This window comes from Phaethon aethereus (assembly GCF_964289735.1).
Source record: "Phaethon aethereus genome assembly, chromosome: 12".
Lineage (NCBI taxonomy): Eukaryota > Metazoa > Chordata > Aves > Phaethontiformes > Phaethontidae > Phaethon > Phaethon aethereus.
In genome coordinates, this window is record NC_138588.1 from 477,724 (window position 1) to 505,504 (window position 27,781).

The 27,781-nt window shown below is 69.0% G+C and overlaps 5 protein-coding genes across 5 annotated transcripts; 3 read left to right on the top strand and 2 right to left on the bottom strand.

Annotated features, from left to right (window-relative positions):
* The first annotated feature begins 1,193 nt into the window (after positions 1-1,193).
* ANPEP (alanyl aminopeptidase, membrane) lies at positions 1,194-7,954 on the top strand. Its single transcript, XM_082005145.1, has 20 exons — positions 1,194-2,770; positions 3,011-3,156; positions 3,247-3,383; positions 3,467-3,593; positions 3,677-3,831; positions 3,906-4,019; positions 4,146-4,289; positions 4,387-4,452; positions 4,576-4,641; positions 4,847-5,019; positions 5,110-5,186; positions 5,341-5,474; positions 5,587-5,642; positions 5,745-5,892; positions 6,003-6,094; positions 6,267-6,377; positions 6,469-6,636; positions 6,715-6,855; positions 7,024-7,105; positions 7,341-7,954. The coding sequence occupies exons 1-20, from the start codon at positions 1,437-1,439 to the stop codon at positions 7,497-7,499; spliced, it is 3,630 nt and encodes a 1,209-aa protein (XP_081861271.1). The 5' UTR covers positions 1,194-1,436; the 3' UTR covers positions 7,500-7,954.
* Positions 7,955-13,396: 5,442 nt separating this feature from the next.
* Positions 13,397-14,796, top strand: LOC309409311 (mesoderm posterior protein 1-like; the record flags this gene model as incomplete). Its single annotated transcript, XM_082005446.1, has 2 exons — positions 13,397-14,308; positions 14,734-14,796. The coding sequence occupies 2 exons, from the start codon at positions 13,397-13,399 to the stop codon at positions 14,794-14,796; spliced, it is 975 nt and encodes a 324-aa protein (XP_081861572.1).
* A 2,254-nt stretch (positions 14,797-17,050) lies between these two features.
* LOC309409002 (gonadotropin-releasing hormone II receptor-like) lies at positions 17,051-19,145 on the top strand (the record flags this gene model as incomplete). Its single annotated transcript, XM_082005042.1, has 4 exons — positions 17,051-17,080; positions 17,185-17,769; positions 18,201-18,405; positions 18,596-19,145. The coding sequence occupies 4 exons, from the start codon at positions 17,051-17,053 to the stop codon at positions 19,039-19,041; spliced, it is 1,266 nt and encodes a 421-aa protein (XP_081861168.1). The 3' UTR covers positions 19,042-19,145.
* A 2,426-nt stretch (positions 19,146-21,571) lies between these two features.
* Positions 21,572-25,099, bottom strand: LOC309409003 (transmembrane emp24 domain-containing protein 3-like; the record flags this gene model as incomplete). Its single annotated transcript, XM_082005043.1, has 5 exons — positions 21,572-21,832; positions 22,414-22,662; positions 23,085-23,368; positions 24,758-24,944; positions 25,058-25,099. 5 exons carry the CDS (start codon positions 25,097-25,099, stop codon positions 21,596-21,598), a joined length of 999 nt encoding a protein of 332 aa, XP_081861169.1. The 3' UTR covers positions 21,572-21,595.
* A 466-nt stretch (positions 25,100-25,565) lies between these two features.
* On the bottom strand, positions 25,566-27,158 carry ANKRD34C (ankyrin repeat domain 34C; the record flags this gene model as incomplete). The annotated part of the gene is made up of 1 exon (XM_082005146.1): positions 25,566-27,158. One exon carries the CDS (start codon positions 27,156-27,158, stop codon positions 25,566-25,568), a length of 1,593 nt encoding a protein of 530 aa, XP_081861272.1.
* Positions 27,159-27,781: the final 623 nt, after the last annotated feature.

The window sequence follows — 27,781 nt, forward strand, 5'->3', positions numbered from 1 at the left end:
GCGTGCAGGAGCCCATGTTGGGGCCGGGAGCACCTGGGCTGGGCTCTGTGCCCCGCTGCCCCTGGCCCCCCACCCTGGGTTGTGCCCCACCAGCCCCCGGGTCGGCCAGCAGCCCAGGGGTTAAGGGGGCGAGGAGGTTCCCGTTACTCCCTTGGAGCTTTAGGAGGAAACTTTCCTCCTGCTGGCTGCAGAGCTAGCGGAGCTGAGCCGCCGGAGAGCGGGGCGCAGGCAGGGCGCAGGCAGGGCGCAGTCCTGGGTGCCTCGATGGGGATGGGGTGGGCGGGAGCCCCGCTGACCCTTGCTCCCCGCGGCTGAGTGCAGGAAGGTGAGTAGGGGGTGATGCTGCTGCCCAGACCCCGTGGGGGGGCAGACCCTGAGTCGGGGTCCTGGGGGTCCCTGCCCTGGGGGATCGTTGGCTTGGGCTGAGCAGGGGAAGGGGCTGTGTGGGTGCATGTGGGGCCTGGCACAGGGTTTTGGGGTGTGGGGCAGACGGGGGGGCTGTGGGCTGTCTTGCTCAGGGCTGCAGGGTTCCTGTTCATGGGGGTTATGGAGCCCATATGTGATGGGGGGGCTTTGGGGGGTCCATGAGGGTGCATGAGGTTATGGAGGGCTCTGGGATGTGTGTGTGCATGTGAGGTTATGGGGCATGTGGGGCCAGAGCCCAAGGGAGCTGTGTGACCGTGTGGGTGATGCCCAACATCTGCGCCCTGGGTGTCCGCGTGCGGGACGTGGGACACGCGTGTGCGCCGTCTGCAGGGGCTCCATGGCGGGGGCTTTGCAGTGAGGGGAGCAGGAGCCCGCGTGCACTGGGGCCAGGGAGACGGGGGGTGAGGCGGCGTGGGGCGGTGCAGGCAGCCTGGGAGGGGCGCAGGGACTGGCTGGTGTGTGCGGGGGTCTGTGTGCGAGGGCCAGCGCCGGGCAGGGATGCAGCTCCCAGCAGGACCTGCCCATGTCACCCCACTGGAGAGGTCGGGTTTTGCGAAGGGGAGTTTCTATTCCCAGGGTGAGGCGCAGCGCCTTCCCTCCCCGCCCTGCCCCGCTCGGGGACTGCGCTCCCTGGCTTTCTGCTACGCCCGGTCTGCCACCCCAGCGGGCGAAGCCTCTGGCAGAGCTCCCGGGGCGGCCACTCAGCCTGGGGGGCTCGGGCTGCTCTCCCCTGCTCTCACAAGAAGCACGTGCCCCCGTGCCGTGCACCGGCGCACCGAGCCCTGGTGTGTTTGCTTGGCCCCAGCCAGGCCCCCAGCCGGGGGCTCTGTGCCGTGGGGCGCAGGCGGGGCTGGGCCTGCAGGACCCGCCATCTCCCAGCCACGTGCCGTGGCGGCTGCGACCCCCAGCTCGCCTGTGCTGCGTGCCCCGCGGCTGGCGGCAGCAGGCGTGTGCCTGCTTGGGCTGGGATGATGGGGCGCGGAGTTTGACCTTCAGGTGTGAGCCAGGCAATGCAACACTGGACTTTGAGAGGGCTGCGGGTGGGGTGGGCTCCTCCCCAGCACGGTCCCGGGCTCCGCCCGTGCTGCCCGGACCCCCGCGGCAGCACCGTGTGCCCTCCCGCTTTTCCCCTGGTGCGTGGGCAGCCCGGGGAGACGTGCCCCTGCCAGGTGTGGGTGCCGGCCCCCACCCGCTGTGTCCTCAGCCCCAGCGGCGGGTCCCTCGCAGGCAGAGGGGCAGCCGGGACCCCTCGGCAGCGGCTCAGACCCCGTCACTTGAGGGCAAACAGGGCGATGCTGAGACAGAGGCTGGGCCCGGGTGCCGGGGCCGCCTGCCTTTCCCTGCGGCGAGGCTGGCACGTGGCCGCCGACTGTGACCACCCACTCTGTCCCTCCTTTTGCAGGGCCAGGCCGGTGCTCGGGAGGGCCCCTGGGAGTCCTGGCCCGCAGCCCGTGCCTGCTCCCACGCTGCCCATCCCTGATGGTGCAATCCCGAGCTGCTGGTTTTACCCCCTGCTGCAGCGGTGCTGGGTGTTAGTGCTCCTGCAAGGCCAGGAGGCAGGCAGGTGGAAAGCTCATCCCGGGGGCCGTTGCCGCCCTGAGCCTCATGGTTGTTTAATACTTCACCCATTAACTTGGACTAATAAACCTCGTGGGAGCGAGAGGCTAAAAGCCGTGCCAGCCAGGCAGCACCTCCTTCGCGAGCACTGCTCCCGCAGCCTCGCCATGGCAGCCGGCTTCTTCATCAGCAAGAGCGTGGGCATCGTGGCCATTGTGCTGGCCCTGGGCGCTGTCGCCACCATCATCGCGCTCTCGGTGGTGTACGCGCAGGAGAAGAACAAGACAACAGATCCTGGCACTGCCGACACCACCACCACCACGGCTGCTCCCCCCACCACCACGGCTGCTCCCCCCCACCCCACGGCTGCCCCCAGCAACCCCTGGAACCGGTGGAGGCTGCCAACAACGCTGAAACCGGAGTCCTACGAGGTGACCCTGCAGCCCTTCCTGACACCTAATGCCGACAACACATACATCTTCAAGGGCAACAGCAGCGTGGTCTTCATCTGCATGGAAGCCACCAACCTCATCCTCATCCACAGCAACAAGCTGAACTACACCCTTCAGGGGTTCTTCCACGCCTCGCTGCAGGCAGTGGACGGCTCCAGCGTGCCCACCATCACCAAGACCTGGCTGGAGGTGCCCACCCAGTACCTGGTGGTACAGCTGGCCGGCCCACTGAAGCAGGGCCAGCGCTACCGGCTCGTCAGCATCTTCACGGGGGAGCTGGCTGATGACCTGGCCGGCTTCTACCGCAGCGAATATGTGGATGAGATGGGCATTAAGTAGGTGGAGGGCAGGGGGCTGGCGAGGGGCCCAGGGCTAGCCCGGGGGTGGTGGAGGGCACGGGCTGGGTTTGGGGCTTCTCTCCCACTGGGGCAGTGGGATGGGTGTGGCGGAGCCTCTGTGCCCCCCTGCATCCACATGCCGCCCCGGCGGGGAGGGGGCCGGTGAGTGGGCAGGGCGAGGGTGAGCAGAGGGACGCGGGGGGGTGGCCCCCAGGCGCTGATGGATTTTGCTCGCAGGAAGGTGGTGGCCACCACGCAGATGCAGGCAGCCGACGCGCGGAAAGCTTTCCCCTGCTTCGACGAGCCAGCCATGAAAGCCAACTTCACGGTGACGCTGATCCACCCCTCTGACCACGAGGCCATTTCCAACATGCCCGCCAGGAGTGAGTGGGGCGGGGGGAGCCCCGGCGGGGGGGTCCAGGGGCCCAGCAGGGCTGTAGGGTGACACCCCCCCCTCCCTCCGCTCCCCGCAGGCACCCGGCAGCAGGAGATCAATGGGAAGAGCTGGAACGTCACCGAGTTCTATACCACCCCCAAAATGTCCACCTACCTGCTGGCCTTCATCGTCAGCCAGTTCAGCTACGTGCAAAACGCCTCAGAGAGCGTGCTGGTAGGCTGGGGGTGGGGGGCCCCCCCACCCGCCCTGGGGTTTGAGCCCAGGCTGTGGCTGAGCCCCACGTCCCTCCCCTCCAGATTCGTATCTGGGGCCGCCCCAAGGCCATCGCCGAGGGCCAGGGTGACTACGCGCTCCAGGTGACCGGCCCCATCCTCAGCTTCTTCGAGAGGCACTACAACACGGCGTACCCGCTGCCTAAGTCCGGTGGGTAGAGCCGCCAGCCACGGCGGGGGCGGGCGGTCCGGCACCCCGGCAGCAGCGCACCAACGGGACCCCTCCATCCCCAGACCAGGTCGGCCTCCCCGACTTCAACGCGGGTGCGATGGAGAACTGGGGGCTGGTGACCTACCGGGAGAACTCGCTGCTCTTCGACAATGCCTACTCCTCCATTGGCAACAAGGAGCGGGTGGTGACCGTCATTGCCCATGAGCTGGCCCACCAGGTACCCACCGTGCCTCCTGCCCGCCCCACCGGCTGGCCAGGCCTGGCTGACAGGGCGCCGTGCCCCCCCCGCAGTGGTTCGGGAACCTGGTGACGCTGCAGTGGTGGAACGACCTGTGGCTGAATGAGGGCTTCGCCTCCTACGTGGAGTACCTGGGCGCCGACTCAGCGGAGCCCTCCTGGGACATCGTGAGTGCTGGGGCCGGTGGGCAGGGGGTGCGGGCACCCCTTCCACCCCTGCACCCCTGGGGCTGCCCCCACTGCCAGGAGGGTGCATGCGAGGGCTGAGGCGGGTGCTGGCACTCACCCCTGCAGAAAGACCTGATGGTGCTGAACGAGGTGTACAGGGTGATGGCGACGGATGCCCTGACCACCTCCCACCCGCTCTCCTTCCGTGAGGACGAGATCAACACCCCGGCCCAGATCAGCGAGGTCTTCGACAGCATCTCCTACAGCAAGGTGGGCACGCGAGTCCCAGGCGCACGGGGTCCCCAGGGCGCTGGGGAGGGCTGAGGTGGCCTGTGCCCCCGGTGTCTCTGACCTACCATCTCGGCAGGGAGCGTCGGTGCTGCGGATGCTCTCTGACTTCCTCACCGAGGACGTGTTCAAGGAGGGGCTGCAGGTGAGGCTCTGCCAGTGCCGAGGGGCACTGAGCCCCGGTGCAGGGTGAACGTCCATGGCAGGGGCCTCCCTGGCCGCTCTGCGGGTCACCTGCCCACCTGCCTCTCCTGGTGCTCTCCCACAGTCCTACCTCCACACCTTCGCCTACGGAAACACCATCTACACGGACCTCTGGTTTCATTTGCAAAAGGTAGGAGGGGGCTGGCTGCTCCCGGCTGCTCCCCCCGACCTAGCCCCTTCCCTGCTGCCGCCCCGGCTCTGGGGGGCTGCCCGGCGGGACAGGGTCCCAGCCCACACAGCCACCATGTGCTGGGCGAGGGGTGCAGCACCAGCTGAGCCCCGCACCCCCCTGCACCCCCCGGCACCGGTGACACAAGGCGCTGCCCTCCCCACAGGCTGTCATGAAGAACAATGTCTCGCTGCCGGACTCCATCAGCAGCATCATGGACCGTTGGACGCTGCAGATGGGCTTCCCCGTGGTGACCGTCAACACCCTCACCGGCACCGTCAGCCAGAACCACTTCCTGCTGGACCCCACCTCCGTGGTGGAGAGACCCTCCGTCTTCAAGTGAGTGGGGTGGGGGACTGTCGGTGGCAGGGGGGCCGAGGGGGCCGGGGGACAAGGGTCGGTCCCACTGCCTGCCTGTCCCCCGCACAGCTACACCTGGATTGTCCCCATCACCTGGATGACGCGCGAGACCACTGGGAGCAGGTACTGGCTGACCGAAGCCTCAGGTACGGCACGTCCTGCCTGGGCTGGGAGCAGGGCTCTCGCTGCCACCTCTCCCGCCCCGACGGAGGTCGGGCTCCCCCAGGGGCAGCACCGGTGAGCCTGGCCCCCCTTGCGGGTGGCGGGCAGCTCCAGCAGACCCTCCTCTCCCTGTTCCAGACACCAACAACCAGTTCAAGGTGAGCAGCCCCAGCTGGCTCCTGCTGAACCTGAACGTCAGCGGGTACTTCCGCGTCAACTACAACCAGGAGAACTGGGACCAGCTCCTCAGCCAGCTCTCCACCAACCACCAGGTATGTGGGGCTGGCCTGGGCTGTGGCGTGGGCTGTGGGCGGTCCCCCACCCCAAGCACCCCACGCACCCCACTCAGAACTGCCCTGAGATGCCAGCTCTGCCCTCTCCCAGGCCATTCCCATGATCAACCGTGCTCAGATCATCGATGACGCCTTTAACCTGGCCAGGTGAGCCGTGCCGGCTGCCCTGGGTGCCTGGCGGGGTGGGCGCCCTGGGAGTGGGCAGTGGCTACGGGGCCGGGGAGCTGACGCTGCCTTCAACCCTTGCAGGGCCAAGTACATCAGCGTGGCCTTGGCCTTGAGCACCACGCGGTTCCTGAGCCAGGAGACAGCGTACATGCCCTGGGAGGCAGCACTCAACAACCTCCATTACTTTCAGCTGATGTTTGACCGCAGTGAGGTCTTCGGGGTGATGACGGTGAGCACTGCCAGCTGCCCAGCCCCGGCCCCACAGCGGGTCCCGCCGCTCGGCACAGCCCCGTGGGCCGGGGGCTGCTGCCGGACTCTGACTGTCCTCCTGCCCCCCAGAAATACATACAGAAACAGGTGACACCCCTCTTCAACCACTACAAGAACATCACCCATGACTGGGTCACCATCCCCAGTGGCCTGATGGACCAGTGAGTGCCATGGCCCCGGGGCCGGGGGGGGACCCCCCGACCGCACTGGGACTGTCACACCAGCATGTGCTGAGGAGAGGGCATGGCCCCGCTTGCGGCCTGGCACTGGCCGTTCGGTGGCCGGCTGCCACATGCTGGTCCCCAGCCCGGCGTGGCCCCCCTCTCTCCCCAGGTACAACGAGATCAATGCCATCAGCACAGCCTGCTCCTACGGCATCACCGAGTGCCAGGACCTGGCCGCCAACTACTTCCGCCAGTGGAAGCAAAACGTCACCAAAAATCCGTGAGTCCCCAGGGTGCCCCGGTGCCACGGCAGGCAGCTGGGCCGGGCACGACGAGGGGCTCCCGGCTGAGATGGTTCTTCTCTCCCACAGGATCCCCCCGAACCTGCGCTCCTCCATCTACTGCAGCATAGTGGCCACGGGCGGGGAGGAGGCGTGGGACTTCATCTGGGAGAGGTTCAAAGAGGCCACCGTCGTGTCCGAGGCCGACAAGCTCCGCACAGCCCTCTCTTGCAGCCCCCATCCCTGGATCCTCAACCGGTGGGTGCGGGGTCGTGGGCAGGCGCGTGTCGCAGCTCTGCCCGCCCCGGCCCCTCGCCCAGTGGCATTCCCCCGCAGGTACCTGCAGTACACCCTCGACCCCAACAAGATCCGGAAGCAGGATGCCACCTCCACCATCAACAGCATCGCCAGCAACGTGGTGGGGCAGCCCCTGGCCTGGGACTTCATCCGCAGCAACTGGAAGATGATCTTCAGCCAGTGAGCACCGCGCGGGGGGCCGGCTGGGGCAGGCAGCATCCCCCATCTGCCTGTGCCCCTCGGGGGGTGGCACCGTCCCTTCCCCTGGCCGTGCAGGGTCGGGGCGGCCTCAGCCCCCGGCGCTGCTCTGCCTGGGACCCCCGGCTCAGCTGTCTCTCTGCACCCCAGGTACGGGGGTGGCTCCTTCTCATTCTCCCGGCTGATTTTATCCGTGACCCAGCGCTTTTCCACGGAGTTTGAGCTGAAGCAGGTGAGGCTGGATCCTGGCAGGGTCCGAGGGACCGGGCACCAGGGACCCCAGCCCCTCTGCACTGCTGGCACCTTGCAACCCACCATTTGCCAGCAGCCCTTGGGAGCGGGGGGCTCCTCCCCTGCCGCTGGTGTGCCCAGGGGTCTGGGCAGCTTCCGTCCCCATCCTGGGCTGCTGGGGTGGTGCTGGGGGGCTGCTGGGGGCTGCCGGCGCCAGCTCCTCTTCTGCCCGGCAGCTGGAGCAGTTCAAAGCAGACAACGAGGACGTCGGCTTCGGGTCGGGGACGCGGGCGCTGGAGCAGGCGCTGGAGAGGACCCGCGCCAACATCAACTGGGTGAAGGAGAACCAGGAGACAGTGCTGGCCTGGTTCCAGCGCGAGACCGGCTCCAGCTAACCGTGCCGTCCTGGCTGCGCACGCCCTGCTCCTGCCCGGCCGCGGGGCTGCCTGGTGCGGGCTGGGCTGCCCCGACCGAGCTCCCGGGGCCCACCGCCCCACTCACCCGCTCCCAGCTCCGCTCACTCCATCCTCTCCAGCCCCCAGCGCCAAATACTCCCTCCCGGAGGCCCCTGTGCCCTCCTGGGCCAGCCCAGCCGGGGCCTTTGCTGCTCGTGAGGGGCAGAGTCCGCGGGCAGGGCCCGGCGCCTGTATGATGGGCAGCGGCGGGGGGGTGGGGGCCTTTGGGCTGGGGGGGGGCCCTGCTGCCCTCGGCTGCCTGGGGCGGCCCTGGGCGCTGCAGGCTCGTGCAAGGCCTGGGGGTGTAAATAAAGGCTTGCACGTCAGCATTCACCGGCGGTGCTGGGGGCACGCGGGCTCTGCGGGGCAGGCCGGGGGGGGCTGCGCCCGCGCCCGGGCAGGAAGCGCCCGGGCCCCTGCGGTGGGCACGGGGCGGGGGCCGGGGCCGCAGAGCCCCCCGGGACGTTAGGAGCCTGGTGCTAAGTGGCTCTGGGGGCTTTGCCGACGCCAGCCCCGCAGCCCCTCCGTCTGACGGCTGCGTGCGAGCTCTCCCGCTGGGCCCCGGGCCCGTGCCCCTCCAGCGCTGGGGTGCCCCTGCCCGGCTCGCCCTCTGGAGCAGACGCGGCAGGGTCGGGGCGGGAGGCAGCCGCAGCTTCCCCGAGGCACGCGGGCAGCCAGACCGGGCTGGAGGGGGTGCCGCAGCCGCCCCCCCAGGGCCTGTCCCCCATGGGCTGCCCAGGTCCCTGAAGGGATGGAGCAGGACCAGCCCAGCAGCACGAGGGCGTTCCTCGCAGCCCCCCGCCCCGAACCCTCGTGGGGGCTTTGGGCACAGGGGAGGGACAGGACGCGTGGGCGGCTGGGAGCTGCCCTTCTAGGGGTCAGTGGGGCTGGGGAAGCCCCCCGGGCGGTGGGTCCCTCTGTGCCTGGCTGTGTGGGTGGGTGCCAGCCTGTGGGGTGCCCCGGGCCCCCAACCCTGCCCGTGCTGGGGCGCAGCGAGTGGGGTCCTGCAGTAACGAGTCGGGTTGCAGAGGTGCAGGGCAGCTTTAATGAGGAGCCCTTCCCTCGTGTCCGTCCTGCGCAGCTCTGCGCCACGGCCACGCCACCGTCCCCCGCGCGGCCTCTGCGGCTGGGGGCGCGGGATCAGCCCCACCCCCCCAGTGCCGTGCTGGGGTGCAGCCGGGCAGGACCGGGGCTCCACGGGGGGCTGGGGAGACGAGCCTGTCCAGGGCCGGGGGGCTGCCGAGCTGTGCCGAAAGAGCTGTGTTAGGTGAGCGGCTGTGGAACGGCTCCGTGCCCCCGGCCCTGCACCCCACGCCTCCCGCCCCACGCCCCTCGCCCGCGCTGGCTCTCTGGCTCAGCACGCATCATGCTCTGCCCCCCAGCCCAAGCAGACACCCCAGCCATGGCGTGCAGGGGCATTTGTGGGTGCAGCCCTGCCCGCACCCCATGAAGAGCATCCACCCCCCTTCCTGCCCGTCCCTGGGCTCTCCCCGAGCTGGGGGGGCGATGGGAGCAGGGGCTGGGCTGGGGAGGGGGCCCTGGGTACCTGGCGGTGCGCAGGCAGCTGGAAGCCACACGCAGGGGTCCCGGGGGGCCCTGTGTCCGTCAGTCCTGCCCTGGGCGGCTGGGGAGGGGCTGCAGGCTCCAAGCAGCAGCAGGAAGCCATCCTGGTGCCCATGGCCACGGCACGTCTCTGGGGGGTCTCCAGTGGGGTCACTGCTCCCAGGCTGCACAGTGGTGACGACCAGGACCCTGAGATGGAGCCAGGGGTTCTGTTCAGCTCCAGGGGGGTCCCTGTCGCAGGGATGTAGGGGTGTGACCCCCAGGCCCCTGTCCCCAAGCCAGGAGCCCCGTGCAGCTCCAGGGGGGTCCCCACCATGGGAGGTGACCCCCAGCCCACAGTGCTGGGGGGCGAAGCATCCCGCGGGGCCAGGGCTGATGCGTGCAGGTGGGGGTCTGGGGTCTGGCAGCACCCCAGGCCCTGGGGGCAGAGGGGGCAGTGCCGGGGGGCCGCCCCCCGCCGCCGGGCCAGCACCTCCTCGCTGAGCCCCAGCAGGGCCGAGAGGTGGGCGATGTAGCGGATGGCGAGGCGCAGGGTCTCGATCTTGGTGAGGCTCTGTCCCGCGGGTGCCAGCGCGGGCGGCAGGTAGTGCCGCAGCCGCAGCAGCGCCTGCGCCAGCCGCCGCATCCGCAGCTTCTCCCGCTCGCTGGCGCTCTGCCGCGGGCCCCCCGGCCTCCTGCACCTCCCTGGCTCAGCCCTGCAGCCCCGCCGCCCCCCGGCCCCCAGCTGCCGGCCCCGCGGGGGACACGGGGACGTGCCAGCGGACTCTGCTGAAGGTGGCGGAGAAGCGGCGTTGGCGAGGCTCCTGGCCTGGTCCCAGAGCAGGGCCCGGCCCGGCAGGGGCTGGAGTCTCTGGGGAAGGAGTGGGGCAGTGGGTCTGGCCATGTCTGGGGTCTGCTCTGCTGCCCGCATCTGGGGATGCCTGGGCAGCCCCGGCTTTATGCGGGGTGGGGGTGTGAGGCAACACCTTCGCGGCTGCCTGGAGGTGTCAAAACCTACAGAGCCAGGCTGGGGCCGGCCAGGAGCCTGGGAATGCCGGACCCATTTGCAGAGGTGTCAGTTCTGACTCCTCCGACCCTTAATTGGCGCTGCCCGGCGCTGGGAAGTGTGCAGGGACCAATTCACACGGCCATGAGAGATGCTAATGCGCCAACCAGCCCTGCCAGAGCCCGCACTGCCCCGCACGGCAGCTCTGCCGGGCCAGCTGCCCTGTGGCGGGCAGCGGGGACTTGACCTTCCAGGGACAGGACCCTGAGCCACCAGCCCTGACACCCAGCAGTGTCCCCACACCTCCTCTGACCTCTACGCAGCTCCCAGCCCTAGGGTCGGGGGTCCTGGGTGCACTCCCAGCTCCAACCAACTGGTTAGGGTTAGGGATGTGCAGCCAGGCTGGTGCAGTGGCAGTGGGACCAGTGTGCTCCCTCCCCGGCAGACGTCCCTGCACCCGGCCACGCTGCCTCGGTCTCCCTGACCCTGTGGGGTGCAGCCCCAGCTCTCTGAGCTCCTGGCCTGCTCTGGAAAAGCTGCAGGCACAGCCCGAGTGTTTGTGGGGACCCACCGGGCTGTGCCCCCCTGCATGGAGCTGAGGCTCCCTGTGCCGCTTGTCCAGCTGGTGCCAACCCCAGGCTGGGGGTCGGGGTCCCTGGGGCAGCGGGCAGCACCATGGTGGGGTGCTAAGCTCTTTAGGATGCTCCAGGGCAGGGGACCCGGCCTGCGCGCGTGGGCTGGGGGACGCAGTAGAAGCCGGGCGGGGGCAGCAGCTTGCCCAGCGCTGGGGTGGGCAGCACACCCGGCTGCCGAGGGCCATTTGCCGGGATGCTTTTGCGGCGTTCATCCCTGGACTGGGCACAGCCCCTGGGCACCATCCCTGCCAGCCATCCCCATCCCAGCCGGAGGTACAAGAGTGCACAGCCAGGGCCGGGAGCCACACAGACGTCTGACCCCCGGGAGGTGCTGGACCAGGGACGGTGTCTCCACGGCAGACAGTGAGGTGTCCTCGTGAGGGCCCCCAGCAGTGCCTGGTGGGACCCTCTCAGCGGGAGGGCTGGCTGTTCCTGGGGGCACAGGTCCAAGCCAGGCACCGACTGCTTTGGGGAGGGCTTTGGCCAGCAGCGCTGGCAGGAGCCCTGCAGCCAAGTTCCACTCCAGTGCCCTCGCCACCGCTGCCCCACAGCCCTCCATCAATATGGGCTGGGACCCCGTCTCCCCTAAGGCATAAGGGGCTGTGGGCTCTCCCTTGGAGGGGCTCTGACCCCACGGCCAGTGCTGTCACGACCCAGCCGCGCTCCAGCACTTGTCTAAACACAGAGGGAGGTGGGAAGTGGCTGCCCAGCGGGGCTGCAGAACTCATTACCCAGGAGCTCATCAGCTAATGAGACCCAGGAGGGGGCCTGGGAATGGGGGGGAGCGGGGCCAGAGCAGCGCCAAGGGGCTCACGGGGAACGGGCTGTGCTGCTGGGTGCAGAGCACCCTGCCATGCTCCCAGGGCCAGGCTGCCGCTGGACACCCACTGCAGCCCCCAGCCTGGTGACGGGCTTTGGGGCGGCGTCAGATGACCGTGCACCCACGGATGTGCTGCAGACCCAGGTTGGCACTGGCGCCTTTGGTCCTCGGATGGGCAACGGGATGGGGGCAGAGGGGATTAATAGCAATTAAAAATTAAAAGCAATTAATTCCGGCGTTTTTGTGCCATGTCTGCAATGTCTGTGGGGAGATAATGGCCAGTTCAGATGCCAATATCCTCCTGGTGCCTGGGTGCTGGCCACTGGGCTCAGCTGGGGGCCGAGCAGGGGTGACACCTTGGGGTGCACGTGGCTCCGAGCAGCACCGGGGCTGGGTGCCATGGCATGCTTGGTGGCAGGAAGGGACTGCGGGGTCAGTGCCCTGTTCCCATGGCCCCTGCACCGCTGGGCACAACGGGGCTTTGAAACGCCGGCGATGCCCTTGCCCCAGCTCCCCGCAGGGCCGGGGCACTCAGGGCTGCCATGGGGCTGAGCAGCGCGCCCGGCCCCGGCAAGCGTGGCGAGGACGGCAGGAACACTCGGCCGGCGGTGAGCAATACACAGGATTTCTCTCATCACCGCCGTGTCACAGCATTGCCATGGAAAACAGAACGAGCTTCATGTGATCACTGGGAAACACGAGTCTGTGCACAATGAGGCGATGGCTCACCGGCCGCGTGGCCAGCACTTCTCTGGGGAGGGGCCAGCCCTGCGCCCCACTGCTGGCACCGTGCCTGGCTCCGTGCCCCACAGCTGGCCCTGTGCCCCCTGCCCAGCTCTGTGGCTGATACCTGACACTGGGGGTCCCGTGCACAGCCGGTGTTGGGGGGGCTGTGCACACCTGGTATGGGGGTCCTGTGCCCACCGCCCTGCCCCGGGGCTGTGCACGTTGCCGTTGGGGGTCACGTACCTCGAGGCACCGCGGGGCCGCGCTGCCAGGGCGCCGTGCCGGGGCCGGGGGGGCCGTGCCGGGGCCGGGGGGCCGTGCCGGGGCCGGGGGGCCGTGCCGGGGCCGGGGCCGCCGCCCCCCGCTCGCTCCCTGATGGATTTTCCTTCCCGCGGCGGGGCCGGGTTTCCCGGGAAACCTTCGCACCCGCCGGCACCGACACCTGCGGGGCCTGGGAACGCGGCGGGGGGGCCCCTCCCAGCCCCGCCCCGGCCCCCTGCGAGGTCCGCGCGCCCCGGCCGTCGCTCCGCGGCACCGGCCGGCACCGGGCTGCGGCCGCGGCTCTGCGCCGGGGCAGTGCATGAAACGCCAGCAGCGGGGGCGGCGGGGGCCTGCCGCGGCGGGGCGGGCCGTGCCCCCGGCACCGGGGCTCGGTGTTCCGCAGAGCCACGCTGGGCACCGGGGATGCCGGGCTGGGGCCACGCTGCGTGGCGGGGATGTGGACAGCCAGAGCTGGCACTGCTGCAGCTCGCACCCCACAGCAGCCCCCGCCGCAGCCCCCGCCGCAGCCCCCAGTGACGGCCCCGCTACAAACCCCACCGCAGCCCCCGCCGCAGAGCCGTTACAGCCCCCACTGCAGCCCTGCGTGGGGCCCAAGCCCCATCCTCAGGACAGTGCAGGGGGGAGAGGGCAGCCGGGGCGGGGGCAGCACGGAGCAGCCTCACACCGCTGGGGTAAAATTCGTCACCCGCGTGTTCAAAGCTGGCTGCCCTCGGCCCCCCCAGCCTTTGAAGTGCCGCTGATGCCGGCCACGAAGGTGCCACTTCACACCTCCGGCCCTGCATAAAGCCGGGGCAGCCAGGGGACTCCAGCACACGGCCCCACAGCCATGGCCCGTTCCGCAGCCCCGGGCCTCCCGCTGCCCACCGCGGCCCTGCTGCAGGACTGGGGCTGCTGCAGACCGCTGGACCCTGAGGGCTACAGCAGCAGCTCTCCCGCACCCTCGCCTGACTCCTGCGGCCTCTCGTCCCCCACCGCTGTCCGGGGACCCTGCCGCAGCCCAGCCACCCCATGCCTGCGGGGCGGCCCCGGGGGCAGGAAGGGGGTCCGGGGCCCAGGGCCGGGGGGCCCGCGGCAGAGCGCCAGCGAGCGGGAGAAGCTGCGGATGCGGCGGCTGGCGCAGGCGCTGCTGCGGCTGCGGCACTACCTGCCGCCCGCGCTGGCACCCGCGGGACAGAGCCTCACCAAGATCGAGACCCTGCGCCTCGCCATCCGCTACATCGCCCACCTCTCGGCCCTGCTGGGGCTCAGCGAGGAGGTGCTGGCCCGGCGGCGGGGGGCGGCCCCCCGGCACTGCCCCCTCTGCCCCCAGGGCCTGGGGTGCTGCCAGACCCCAGACCCCCACCTGCACGCATCAACCCTGGCCCCACGGGATGCTTCGCCCCCCAGCACTGTGGGCTGGGGGTCACCTCCCATGGTGGGGACCCCCCCGGAGCTGCATGGGGCTCCTGGCATGGGGACAGGGGCCTGGGGGTCACAACCCTCTGGCCCTGCTGCGGGGACCCCCCCAGAGGTGCTTGGGGTCCCGGACATGGGAACAGGGGCCTGGGGGTCGCCCCCTTACCTCCCTGCAATGGGGACCCCCCCGGAGCTGCATGGGGCTGTCGCCTCCAACACGTCTTCCTGGCTGTCCCCTCCTCACGGCGCAGGAGCAGGGGTCCCCCTGGACCTCCCAGGCGACCCCCTCCTGGACGTGGGGCTGACACTGCCGGAATTCATGGATGCAGGGACAGTCACCCAGGTACGTGCCCTGGCAGGGATTGGGGTGAGCCCAGGCAGCCCCCAGCATGGGGCTGGCATGGGGCAGGGCTTAACCCTCCCGGTGTGCTTGGAGCCCCCTTGGCTTGGGGCAGTGGGGGGACTGGTTTTGGGGTAACAACAGCCTTTCTGGGACTGGGAACGGAGAGGTGTCCCCCACCTCCCTGCAGCGGGTGCATGTGTATCCCTCAGCCTGCTCCGATCCTCCCCAGTGCCACCCACCCTCGTGTTTGTCGGGGTCCCATCAGCGGGGACAGACCTGAGGCTGTGGTCCTGCTTGTATCTGGCCAGGAGCCCTCCTGGCGGGTGGGCTCTGTCAGCCCCATTCCTGCACCCCCAAGACCCCGGCCCTGCCCTGGACCCCTGCCCTGGCCAGTCACCGTCTCACCCACCCTCTGCTCCACCCAGGACGTCTCCGCAGACCTGCTCTCTTTCTTGGAGGCTCTGCTCCCGCCACAGCCCCAGGACTGACTCGGATGAGCCCCCGGCTCCCTGGTGCCAGAGCACCCGGTGCCACGTGGCCCCACGACGCACCGTCCGGACGCCTGCAGCTCGGGAGACGCGTGTCCCCCCTTGGACAGCTGGGAGGTTGGGGAGACGAGCTGCCTCTCGTGTGAGCCTGGAGCTGTGCTGGACGTGCTGGGGCGGCTTCGACTGTACATAATAAACCCTCGAGCCCCTCCGTGTGTCACCGCGTGGCAGTTCCTGCGGCAGGAGCTGGGCATGGGACAGGGTGCAGCATGCCTGGGCCACCGTGTTGGCTCCGGGAGCGGGTTTGGGGCCGGGGGAGGATGGCTGAGCTGGTAACACTCCCGCCCTACAGCAGGGCAGGCCACGGGCATCCCACCAGGTGTGGGCAGGGGCTCCGGCACCGACCCAGCTGGGCTGGGGGCCGCGGCAGGCAGCTGCGGGGAGGCTGGACAGCATCTGGGAAAGCAATTGCAGAGAGACATTGGGAGCGACACCTCCTGCCCCGGGGCCTGTCCCCTGGCTGGGGAGGGCTGGGGGTCACCAGCATCCTCCGGATCCGCACCCTCCCAGGCTCGGCGCGAGCTGGGCATCGCCTGCCCCCCGCGCTGGTGCCTGTGAGAGCCCCCCCAGCACAGAGTTAAATGTGGGTATTTGGGATCCAGCAACAGGGGAAGGGCTCTGGTGTGGGGCCAGGGCTGACCCCTTTGGGCTGGAGACCCCGCAGGCGAGGGGAGCGTGGGGGGCTGCAGATGGGGCCCCTCTGCCCCCCCGCCCCTGTAAGGGTCCCTGGGGGTGTGGGGGCCGGCGGCCAGCTGGGGCCTGGAGGGTCCCTTACAGGGGCTGGTGGGGCCTGACAGCTGGGTGCTAATGTGCCGGGGGCCCTTCTCCGCCCAGTCCGGGGGCTCCGGGGCAGGGGGTCTGCAGGGCTAATGAGCCCCACTTATCTGTGAAATGACTTGCTAATAATCCTAATTCCCTCTGCCGGGGGGGGGGGGGGGGGGGCGACGCCTTTGAGATGCAAAGCAGGCCCCATGCCCTCCCCCAGGCTGCAGCTCCCCCCAGCCAGGGCTCAAGGAACGTGGGGACACACTCTGGCTGTGGGGACAAGCTCCGGCCGTGGGGCAGCCACGGTCTGGGGGAGCAGCTGGCAGAGGCAGGGAGAAAGGACACGTGGGTCTCTGGGCCCCCCCAAATGATGCACCCCAAAGCGAGGAGCCTTTGTGCACCCCGGTGCCTGGCCCCGGCGGCAGCAGTCCCAGCCTTGGGGAGGGCAGGCTGCAGCACCCACCCGGGCTGGGGGCTGGAGCGTGCTCAGGATGGGGGGCTGCCTCCCACGGCTGCGGGCATCTCCCTCGCCCAGCTGCCCGCCCCGCTGCCTTGGCCACCTACTGCCCTGCCCCGGGTCGGGGCTGGCCCCGGTGGGTTTCCTGGGGCAGGCAGCCGCACAAGGAGCCGAGCAGGGACCATGCCAGCCCCACGCCGTTAGGACGGGATTTGGGACGAGCCGGTGCAGCGGGAGCGGGCAGAGGGGGACAGAGCGGCCTCCCTGCGGGTGGGGGGTAGAGGCACTCGGATCCCAGCGCAGAGCTGTGTGCGCACCTGTACCAGCATCTGTGCATCAACAGGAACGTGCGTTTGAGCCTCTGCGTCTGTGAGCACTGTGCACGCTTACGTGTCTGCGTGCGAGTGTGGGTGGTGCGGGGTGAAGGACCGAGCCGTTCCAAGCGGGCTGGCTACGTCAAGGAGCAACCGGAGCTACCAAGGGCATCCCACCGGCTGAGCGTGGCCCAGCAGCAGGCACAGGGGTGGCTGCAGGCGCGGGCGCGACAGCGGTACCCGCTCTGCTCCCCCTCTCCCTGGCCCCCGCCGGCTCGCTGCCACCGGGCACGGCGTGGATGCAGGAGCCCTCGGCACGGAGACCCGGCGGCGCGTAAGCAGCGGCCCTGACATGGCCTGGCTGGGCGGTGCTGGGCACGACAGCCTGGCTGGAGGTGAGGTGGGGGGGGGGAGCGGGGCACCTGGTGCCCTGGAGGCTCCGGCGTTGGGCTGGGAGGGTCTCCGTCCCCATGCAGGACCACGAGGGATGCGCTGGGGTGGGGGATGGATGGGAGGCGGGAATGGCCGGGGGTAGGTGGTGGGTTGGGGTCAGCTGGGACTGTTTCCCTCGGCCCTGCTTGGTGCCAAGGAGCCCCATAGCCCTATGGGGTATGGGGGGGCTCTGGGGGCTGCTGGGGGCTCTGGCAGAGCCGGGGGGATGCTGAGAGCATCTGAAGATGGGAACGCAGTGAGCTGGGGTGGGAGTTGTGGTGTGGGCACCATGGCCCTGGGACCTACACTGAGCGTGACCTGTCCCCCCGGAGCCCCCACGCCAGGGCCCCCTCCGGGCAGGCTGCGGCTGCCTGTCTGCCTGTTGCGGCAGGAAGGGGCCGTCTGGACCCAGACCCTGCAGTGGGGAACGCCAGTGCGGAGCCCCCCGGCAGCCTGCCCCCCGCCGAGCAGGGCTGCGCCTGGAACCCCCAGGCCGAGGGCGGCGAGGAGCCCCTGCAGCTGCCCACCTTCTCCCCCGCTGCCCAGGCCCGCGTGGCCGTCACCTTCGCCCTCTTCACCCTCTCCGCCGGCTGCAACCTGGCGGTGCTGCGGGCAGCGGGGGGCCGGCGGGGCGGCCGGCGCTCCCACATCCGCCTGCTGCTGCTGCACCTGGCCGCCGCCGACCTGCTGGTGACGGTGGCGGTGATGCCGCTGGACGCCGTCTGGAACATCACGCTGCAGTGGCGGGCGGGCGACCTGGCCTGCCGCCTCCTCATGTACCTCCGGCTGCTGGCCATGTACGCCTCCGCCTTCGTCACCGTCGTCATCAGCCTGGACCGGCAGGCTGCCATCCTGCGCCCGCTGGCCATCGCCCGCGCCCGGAGGAGGAACCGCATCATGCTCTACATCGCCTGGCTCCTCAGCGCGGGGCTCTCGGTGCCACAGGTACCCGTCCCCAGGGCTCCTCTCCATCCCGTGCCCCACATCAGGCTCCTGCCTGGCCCCGTGCCGGCTCCCAGGCTGCCCAGCTGGGGTTGCTCCCCGGGCCGGTGCTGCCGCGAGCCCTGCGGGCTGGGGATGGAGCGGGCTTGGAGGAGAGGCAGCTGAGCTGGGCAGCAAAGGAGGGGCTGTGGCAGCGTGCCCCCTCCACACAGCTCTGCCACCCTCCCTGCTGTGTACCCCAGCCCTCCGGCAGCGGGGAGCGGAGTTGGCGCAAGGGCGACTGCGGGTCCCGCTCCCGCAGGCAGGGTCTGGCCCTGAGGCTCCAGCGGACCCTGGCTCAGGACGCTGGTGCTCAGTCTTGGGGAGGCACAGAGCCCCCATCACCCCATGGCCCCGGGGAGGGGGCCGCCGTCCCACCTCTGCTCTGCCTCCAGCTGTTCCTCTTCCGCACGGTCACCCTCCGCGCCCCGCACAACTTCACGCAGTGCACCACGCGGGGCAGCTTCCCCCAGCCCTGGCACGAGACCCTCTACAACATGCTCGGCTTTGCCTGCCTCTTCCTGCTGCCGCTGCTCATCATGGTCTGCTGCTACGCACGCATCCTCCTGGAGATCTCCCGGCGCATGGGCTCCAGCCTCTGTGAGTGCCCGGGCGCCAGGCTGCCGTGTCCTCATGGCTGGGGAGCTTTGCAGGGACCCTGGGATGGAGAGAGCACAGAGGAGCCCTGGCTGGGGCCGTGAGGATCCCCCAGCCCCCCCTCAGGGCATGGGGTCCCTGTCCCAGCCAGGCTGCTAAAGCATCCCCCACTCATGGGCCGTGCCCTCCCCAGTCTCCTCCCGGGACGCGTCACTGCGGTGCTCCAGGAACAACATCCCGCGGGCACGGCTGCGCATGCTGAAGATGAGCCTGGTCATCGTCTCCTCCTTCATCCTCTGCTGGACGCCCTACTACCTGCTGGGGCTGTGGTACTGGTTCTGCCCACGGGCCATGCAGAAGAGGGTCTCGCCGGCCCTCACCCACATCCTCTTCATCTTTGGCCTCCTCAATGCGTGCTTGGACCCCATCACCTACGGGCTCTTCACCATCCCCTTGCGGAGGGGCTGGGGCTGCCCCTGCGGGCACCGCCCCAAGCCCCCGCTGCCCTCCCCGGCCACCAGCTCCTTCCGCTGCTCAGCCTCCTCCCTGCCGCCCAAGCGGGGCGTCCCGGGGGTGCAGGCGCCCGCCGGGCCGGGGCTGCCCGCTGGCGCCGGCTCCTGCCAGAGCAGTTCCCTGTGAGCCAGGCACGGCCCCGCGCCCACAGGGACGCCCCGGGGTGCTCAGCAGGCACCGAGGCTGTGGGCAGGAGGGGACCGGCGGCAGGACAGCGAGGGCAGGATGGGCCTGGTGGGCACGGGGTCACTGCCGCTCTTTTCCCAACCCCTCTACGGGCTGTGGGGTCGGTGTGGGTGCCCCCGGGTCCCCTCTCCCCTCTCTGCGCCTGCCAAGCCCTGCACAGCTGCCGGAGCTGAGCCCGGCACAGCAATAAAGTGTCCTGGTGGCCACCCCCTGTGCTGCCTGTGTCCCCAGCCAGGGGCCGGGGTCCCCAGCGCCAGCGCTGCTGGGCACAGGCTGGGTGCGAGCCCCGAGCCCCGGGGGCGGCTGCTCCTGGCCCAGCCGTGGGGTGGTCCCAGCGCCCCCGGGGAGGGGCGGCTCCGAGGGCACCCCACAGGTTGGCCAGGGCTGGGCACTGCCCTCTCTGCAGGGCAGAGCCGCTGTGAGGCGCGGGGCCGGTCCCCGCTGGCGGGGCTGAGCTGGCAGCAGGCCCAGGGTGCTGCGCGGCGGGAAGCAGCCTTGCCCCCGCCGGCGGCTCCGCTCGAACCGGGAGCTCTTGGCTCCTGCCGAAGGTCGTTGCGAGGCACGGGGGCCCGGCGGCTCCCGGCTGCACGGCAACTGCCCCAAGGCCAGCGCTGCTGCAGGAGCCGGCGCGGCTGACGCGGCCAGGAGAGGGTGAGGGGGTGGGGAGGGTGCTGCAGCTCCGGGCCCCTCGCAGGGGCTGTGGGTGCCTGGGCCCCTCACTTTCCCCCTGTGCACCGGAGCAGCCGGCCTGAGCCCTCCTCGCAGCACCGGGAGCAATGCCGGGGGCGAGGGAGGCTCATGGGGGCGGCCCTGGCAGCCCCCCCAGCCTCGGGAAGGCTTACCGGCGGAGCTGGGGTTTGCTGGAGCCAGGACTGAAGGAAGAGGCCAACTCTAGGCAGCGTCTGCCTGGGGCTCCCCGCTTTGCTCCCTCGCCCCCTTCGGTCCCCGCTGCCAGGCAGGACCCAGGCCTCAGGATCTGCCTGTAGCCCCGGGGAAGCCCCCGCTGACAGCGCGGCCTCACGCACGAGCTGGCCGGGGACAGCCGGGAGAGCTGCTGCCGCCGCGATCTCCCTGGCTCCGGCGTCTGGTGCTGTGCCGGTGCACGCTCCGCCGGCGTGCAGCCGGGCTGCAGGCAGGCAGGCAAGCAGCAGGGGAGGGCTGCGGTAACCGGATGCACCAAAACGTCTCCTCTTGGATAGGGCTCTGCCGAGGGCTGGGGGGAGACTGCCATCACCACAGCAGGTGCCGAGCCGCTCTGCAGAGTGCTGGGGGGTCAAGTGCCTGATGAGGCAGGGACGGGCAGGGCCTGTTGCAGGCAGGGACAGCCATCTGGGCAGCGGCTGTGGCCGTACCTGGCTGTCCATCCCGGGAGCAGTGTCCAATAATGGCAGCGCGAACCACGGTCGCAGGGGTTTATTACGAAGCGGCAAAGGAGAACACCGGTGGTGCTGCTCTGGCTCTGGAGGAGCGATCCTGCACCTGCTCAAGGGCTGGTGGCCGTGGCTGGCACGCTGGTTGCCCCAGGGTTCTTGCAGGGGCCTCTGCTCTGTGGGGCTCCGGGGAATGGGACCGCAGTCCCAGGGGCCCGGCGCGTCCTCACTGCTGCTGGGACAGAGCTGTGCCCGCTCCCGCTGTCTGCGGGGCACAGCCCCGGCCCCAGGTGTGGCCTCATGCCAGTATGAAAATACCATCTCGTACGGGACACGCCGCTCGCTCCCGCGACAGAGAAGGGCCTGGGAAATGCTTCGCTGTGAGGACGGGGGCTTGCAAAGCAAAGGAAGTCATCAAGCAAAAAGCCCCTGCTGCAACCTCTCTCCGTTTTCAGAGCCAGCGGCTCCTGGGACGCTGCTGCCGGCCTCAGCCCTGCGGCGGGGAGCGCCCTGCGGGCCCCAGGGAGAAAAGGGGAGCTGCGCTCACCCTTCCTCTGCCCACAGGCACAGGGCCCGCAGCCCGCAGGGCAGCTCTCCTCCTCCGGGCTAACAGTACTTGGCTTGGTGCATGAGCGCTCGGGAGGTGGGCGCTGGGTGGGTCGGCACTGCCCCGTCCCCTTGCCGGCCCGGGCAGAGCTCCCTGCGCCGCTGGGTGTGCGTGGGCAGCGCGTGGCCTTGCTGGGTGCTGGCCTGCACCTTGCAGTCACATCGGGCTCTGAAGGTGTGCCAGGCATGGGACAAGGGGCCAGAGCATTGATGCCAAACCCCAGCGCACGCACCCGCTTCCCCGGTGGAGCTGGCAAGCGGGAACAGAGCAGCCAGGCGAGCGGACGGGGCGGCAGGGCAGGCGAAGGCAAAGCAGGAGGCAATGCTGGGGGGATTTGCCGGGGGACACCTGTGCGTGGGTGACCATTCTCCACCTGGCTCCACAGTGTCACATCACCCCTGCTCCCCCCAGCCACCTCCCCACGGCAGCACCCGGTGGAAAGCAGAGGCACGGTGTGGCCCAGCAGAACGCTGCCCGCCCGCTCCCCCCGCAGTTCGGGCACAGGACGGCTGCAGCTCTAGGTGCCGACCCCGCTGCTGCTGGGCCTCTTCTCGGTGAAGAAGCTTTTGAGCAGCATCACTTGCCCAACGCTGACCACAAAGAGGATGAGGGTTTCTCCAACAGACCAGTATGAGACCCGGCCATTGAGGTCTTCGGCTCTGCTCCGGTCCTGCGCTTCCCGCAGGCGGTAGTGAGTCTGGGAGTCGATCACCGTGTTCAGAGCCTCGTGGATGGTGACGCAGGCCGACTCCATCTGGGGAGACAAGCGCGCTCCATTGCTCCCGACACCGCACAGCCTGGGCCTGGGGCTCGTGGCCGAGGGAGCTGGGGCACCCAAAGAGCAAGACAGCAGCACCCTGTGCTGCTGCGTCTCCATCAGCCCTGACCCGAGAGCGGTTCTGCTCGAAGGGACAACACTGGAGACCAGCTGGTGGACGGAGGCTGCTGTGAGAACCAGGGCACAAGCAAGAGCCCTGCCAAGGCACTGGCGGCCAAGGGCAGGGTCTGGGTCTCGGCCCAGGGCACAGCCACCCCTGTGGGCTCATGCCAAGGGATGGAAAAGCTTTGCTGCACTTCCCTTGTGTGGGATGGAAACTGGGTGCTCAGGCCGGGGGAGGTTCAGACCTGGAGCAGCCCTCCCCGTCCCTCTCTGCCCGTGCTGCTGGGGAGAGGACGTGGCCTGCACGCTGTAGGGCGGTTGGTTGGCAGTTGGCACTTCTGCATTTGGCAGCGGGGAACGTGGACCAGCCCTCAACCGCCACCCCGTCGGTCCGTTTGGCCGCCAGTGGGAGCTGCGGCAGGACCTTCCTCCCGCGGCAGCATGCAGTGACCCACCTGCGTCAGGGCGGTGACGCGGTTGCTCATGTCGGGCAGGATCGGTGGCTCATCGCCCACCTGGAAGTCGAAGTAGACAGTTTTGTGGGAGAAGGTGGAGAACTCGTTGCTGAAGCAGAAGGTGTAGACGCCCTTGACTTCGGTGCGGTGCGGGAAGCTGTCGTACTGCTTCTTGGTCTCCTTGTAGATCGTCTTGCCGTTGGGGTCCTCCACATGGCAGTCCACATCGTAGTGTCCCCCGGTGATCACCTGCGCACGGAGACGCAGGCGGCACCTGCCGAAGCACGTGGCGAGAGCGCGGACGGAGCCGCTCTGCCTGGCCCACGCCTGCGTGCGCAGCCGCGCCCTCAGCGCACGGGCGCCGTGCCCACGGCCACGGGACGGAGGCCAGGGCTGCGGGAGCCCCCGGGGAAGCTGTGCCCCACGGCACCTGCGGCTCAGGTGGGCTGCCTGGGCAGCGGGACAGCCCTGGCGGCCCGGGCCTGGGGCTCCCGTGGCCGCTGCGGGCGCGGCCCCATACCGGCTCCGAGGCGGGCACTGCCGGGCACGGGGCCAGGGCCGGGAACGTCTCCCGGTGCGGCACGCGGGGAGCCGGGGGGCGCAGGGGAGAGGTGCAGCCCCGCCCGGGGCTCTGCGGGCCCGGGCAACACGGGCAGGGGCGCGGGCAGTACCTGGTAGTCCAGCGTGAACCTGAGGCCGCGCTCCAGCTCCTGGTGGAAGCACTGCCGGGCGCTGTCGGGCAGCTCGAAGGTCAGCTCGGTGCCGCCGGCCCGCGGCGCGCACAGCGCCAGCAGCAGCAGCAGCGCCCGCATCCCGGCCCGCGCGCCGCCCCGCCCCGCGCCCCGCCCCGTCTGACGTGGCGCCCGCCCCGCCCCGGCGGCGCTTCCGCGGGGGCGGCCCCGCCTCCCCGCCACGGCCCCGCCCCGCAGCTGCCGCGGGGCGTGGCCGGCGGTGCCTCCGGCGCCAAGGCGGAGCGCTTTTTAACGCGGTGACGATATAAAAGCCTATTCTGCTACATGACGTCACCCCGCGCCTGCTGACACCTCTACGCACGCGCCCTCGTTTAAATAAACGCATTAAAATATTCCGGCAGAGAAGCGCTGCTCACGTTCCCCGGTCCAGCGCACCGAACGCAGGAAGCGCCTTAATGGGCGACCCGGGCCCCGCTGCCTCCGATCGCTGGCTAAAAGCATCGAAAGTTGCGTAAAAAAGGCCCAGCGCGATGTAGCGGAATATTTAGAAATGAACGGAAAAGGTGAGCTACGGGATTTAAAATGCCACACTCAGAATATAAGACAAATGTCATTGTTATAGGGAAAATACGCCTGAAATTCAATCTATAAGACACTTGACCCACAGAAAGTATAAACTTTAAGGCTGTAAAAATATAAGCCCACCTTTGCCCTAAATACCATATTTACATCTAAAATGCATTTTCACAGAACATTCCTGCGCAGTCAAAACCAAACCACGGCACTGCTTCTCTTCCTGGAGAAGAACGGCTACCGCCCCGGGCCGGGCAGCGGCTCGTGGCCGGGCAGCAACTTGTTGCCAGCCGTTTTGAAAGGAGGGACGGAAGCATGTGCTGGGCTGACGGAGGCAAGGGCAGGATCCGGCATCAGCCCCGGCGGGGCGAGACTGCTCCCACCTGCTTGTCAAAGCGGCGCTGCCTGTGCAGTGGGCGTCAGGACACGTGGGACTTCATTGAATAAACCCACGGGAGTTGTTCTCGCTTGGGCTTACACGAGTGGCACAACGTTCGGGGCGGGCTGCGGATCCGGAATGCTCGCCGGGGCAGCGGCACAGCGCTGTGGGACGGGTCTCCTCTGTGCAGCCAGCGCCGTGCGCTGGGTTTGGCCAGACTGACGGCAGCTACGGCACGCATCCAGCCCACAGTCCCAGCTGAGCGCGGGGTGAGGAGCGCTCCCCACCGCCGGCCGGCGCTGGGCCACGTGGGTGGGAGCGGGGGGGGCCGGCGCTGCGGGGTGCCGCACGGGTCCCTGTGCACCCTGTCCCATCCGCAGGGCTGGGAGCCGCAGTCCCTGTGCACCGGGAAGGAATCGCGGTCGCACCCCCAGCTCCAGCCATGCAGTCACCTTTGCTGGCTCGGACTCACGCTGCGTCAGGACGGCGCTGCGCAGAGAGCTGCTGCAAACACCAACGCCACGCAGACCCTTCCCGCGGCTGCCCGCTCCTCCTGCCTGCGTGCAGCCACCCGCCGTCGCTCAGCTCTGCTTCGGCCCCAAAGGACTGTTGCTGCAGCGGGGTCGGCAGGAGAGAGGGGCTCTGGCTGCGGCGCGGCGCCTGCAGCTTTCCCCTGCTGGGATGAACCCCTGGTGCTCACCGTGTGCCATTCTTGGCAACTCAGTGCCCTTGCTCCCCGACCTGTGGCAGAAGCTTCCCGCGCAGACAAGCTGGGAGCGCTCCACGCCCAGGAATTCAGTGCTTGGAATTGGTCGGTGTGGTGGGAAGTGCCCCTGAACCTCGGTCGCTTCAGAGACAGAAACAAACCCGTTCCCGACCCGGGCCCGCTGCAGGCACCGGGTTGCAGCGGTAACGGGGTTGGCTCAGCCTCTGGAGTTTCAAAGCGCTTGGAAACCTGCAAGGTGGAGAACTGTCTCCCTCTCCAGCACAGTGAGGGTACCGATACATCAGCTGCGAGGGGGGGGTACTTCTGCTCTTCCATCCCCGCGCAGCGTTAAGCTCCTTTCCTTCCCGGTAGGCACTTCACAAACACATCAGCCCCACAGCTCACTGGTGTGGGGCTCCAGGTCGGTTTCTGTGTCAGGACGAGCGGGATGGAAGAAAAGCGGATTGTAAATAATGAGGAATAAGTGAACTGCAGGCAGGAGCCTTCGTGCGAAGCCTGACGGTCTCAGATGGTCTGGGATCGATCTCTCAGGGAGTCGATCAATCCAGAAGTGAGTGGACAGTGCAAGAGAGACTTCAGCAGTTTGGGCTGGATGCCCAGCCTCTCCTTACAGCTCTTGTGAGTGGGAGCAGGAACCTCCCGATTCAGCCCCTGGGCACAGGTCTGACCCCCGCGGCCGCCAGCGCTTCCCCCGGGCCGAGCGACCCCTCCGGGAACCGCCGCGTTTCTGCAGGGCGAGCACTGGTTTGGTGAACTTCCCGGGAAGAAAATGGTGACATGGCTACTGGGCTGCTATTTCCTCAAAATCGGAGAGCTGCCGCATCTGCTCCGCTTGCATGGAGTGTCTCCGGAGAAGCTTCCTTTTGGCTCTCAAGTCGCCCCGTCTGGGCGAGCTGGGAGCGATGGGTACCAGGGACTTCAAGCCAGCAGCAAGCGGGGAGGAGGTTTTGCTGTTGGAGCCGATGTCAGGGATCGGGGGGTTGGGGTTCACGTTCAGGGGGGGCAGATATCCCGGCCTTGTGTGGGAGATGTGGTCCAGCAGCAGGGTCCCGGACCCGCGCCTCTCCAGCAAGCCGGGCGGTCGGTGCCGGACAGTCCCAGGCGACGTGCCGGCGGAGCCGTCCAGGGACTCCCGCGAGCCGTCCAGCAAGGCCAGGTGGGACCCGCTGAGCTTCCTCCTCTCCGGCGGCACCTTCCCCGCCTCGGCCGGGCTGGGGATGCCGGAGAGCTGGGGGTTGCAGTCGTAGTGCTCGGCGCCCAGCCTCCGCCACTGCAGCGCATCCACTGCCGCGGCCGAGCCGGCGGCAGCGGGGCCGACGCTCTCCAGCTCTTCGGGGACCGTGCTCCTTCGGGGCAGGCGCTGGTGGGCGGCCTGGCTCTTCTCGTAGGCTGCTTTCCTCGCCAGCGGCCCCGGGGCTGGCGGTGTCCTCAGAGCCTCCTCGTCCACTGGGGGGAAGAGAGAGGGGTCCTTGCTCTTGCTGCTGCCGCTCCGAGCAAGGGGAGCCTTTTTGGAGAGCAAGAGGTCGCCGATGCCCATGATCACCTCGTCGTCCATGCAGACCCGCGTGTCGTCGCGGTGCGCGGAGGCCGCCAGCGCCGAGGGTGCGACCAGACCCCACGGCTCTGACCGCAGCCGCTTCAGCTGGGGCAGGCGGGCTCTCCTGGCCGCGCCGGCTCTCTGGCCCGGGGAGGGGGGCTCGTCAGCAGCCCGGGCAGAGGGGCCATCCCCAGGGTGCGATGGGTGCTGGCCAAAGACGCCACTCTCCTCAGCAGGGGAAGGTGCCGAGACAGGAGTTTTCAGGTGGGCACTGGAGGGTGCTGTGCACGCCGGGGGGGGGTCCCTCTCCTTGAACTCCAGCGAGGGGGGAACGTTCAGGTACTGCTTGGTGGTCTTGATGCCAGAGGCCGATTTGTCCATGGTGATAATGATCACCTCCTTCCCCTTGGCCTTGCAGGCATTCAGGAGGTGCTGCAGCACGTCCTTGTCGTCGGCATTGATGGCGTGGACCAGAGCTGAGGCTCCTGAGTGGTCCTCCAGGCTGGGGTCTGCCCCGTTCTCCAGCAGCAGGGACACCACGTCCCCCCCGGCGCCATGGATGCAGGCGTGCATGAGGGCTGTTTTCCCAGACTTGTCCTGGATGTTGGGGTCGGCTCTGTTGTCCAGCAGGTACTTCACCATCTTGGCCTTGTTAATGCTCTGCTGGTCGACGTGCTTGGTGATGCAGGCCACCATCAGGGCGGTCTCCCCTTTCTCATTGCTCTCGTTGATGTAAGCCCCCCCTTCCAGCAGCAGCCGGGTCAGCCGGAGCCGGCCAAGCCACACTGCCTTCAGGAGCAAGTTCCCCCCCATCTCCAGCTCCGTCACCTCATCCATGGCACTGTCCGCTGCTTACTGGTGGGCAAAGACAGCGTCGGCCGGCCGCTGTGGAAAGAACCATGGAGAGGTGAGGCTTGCTCCTCAGCCCTGGTTCTTGCCCCTGCTCTGCCCTTCCGGGGGTCACAATTTTGGCACTGCTCCGCATCCTACTGCCTCTTTGACCACATCCACCCCACCCTGTGGCAGTAGGAGCCCCCCAAAGCCACCCCCCCCACCCGAGAGCAGCTCCACAGCCACCTGCATGCAGGGTCTCCAGCTGCCCGCAGGGCGTCTGGGGTGCACGGCAGGTGAGCGGCAGCAGGAGGAAAGGCTTGCCCTCCTCGGGGGTCTCCTGGGGGAAAGCTGATCTCTGCCAGCTGGGACATGCCTCGGCCCTGCCTTCTGACAGCCGGGCCATGCATTTACTTTACTGCATTGGCCCCCCTCGATAATCCCATCTTTAGGAGGTACTGTATTTCCCTCTATCGGCCGTGGAGCCTCTGGCCTTCCTCTGTTCTAGCTGTGCCAGAGGACTTGGCTGCCAGGGTCCCGCGTGCACCCGTTGCCCGTAATTGCCCTGACTAGCCTTGTCTGAGACTCGCCCCCAGCCCCCTCCCTCTGCCCCTGGGCTGGGGGCTCTA

Coding starts and splice junctions, on each gene's coding strand:
- ANPEP (XM_082005145.1), top strand. CDS start 1,437: ATGCAACACTGGACTTTGAGAGGGCTGCGGGTGGGGTGGGCTCCTCCC. Junction 3,832..3,905: donor CCCATGAGCTGGCCCACCAG/GTACCCACCGTG, acceptor CCCCCCCCGCAG/TGGTTCGGGAACCTGGTGAC. Junction 4,642..4,846: donor TCTGGTTTCATTTGCAAAAG/GTAGGAGGGGGC, acceptor CCCTCCCCACAG/GCTGTCATGAAGAACAATGT.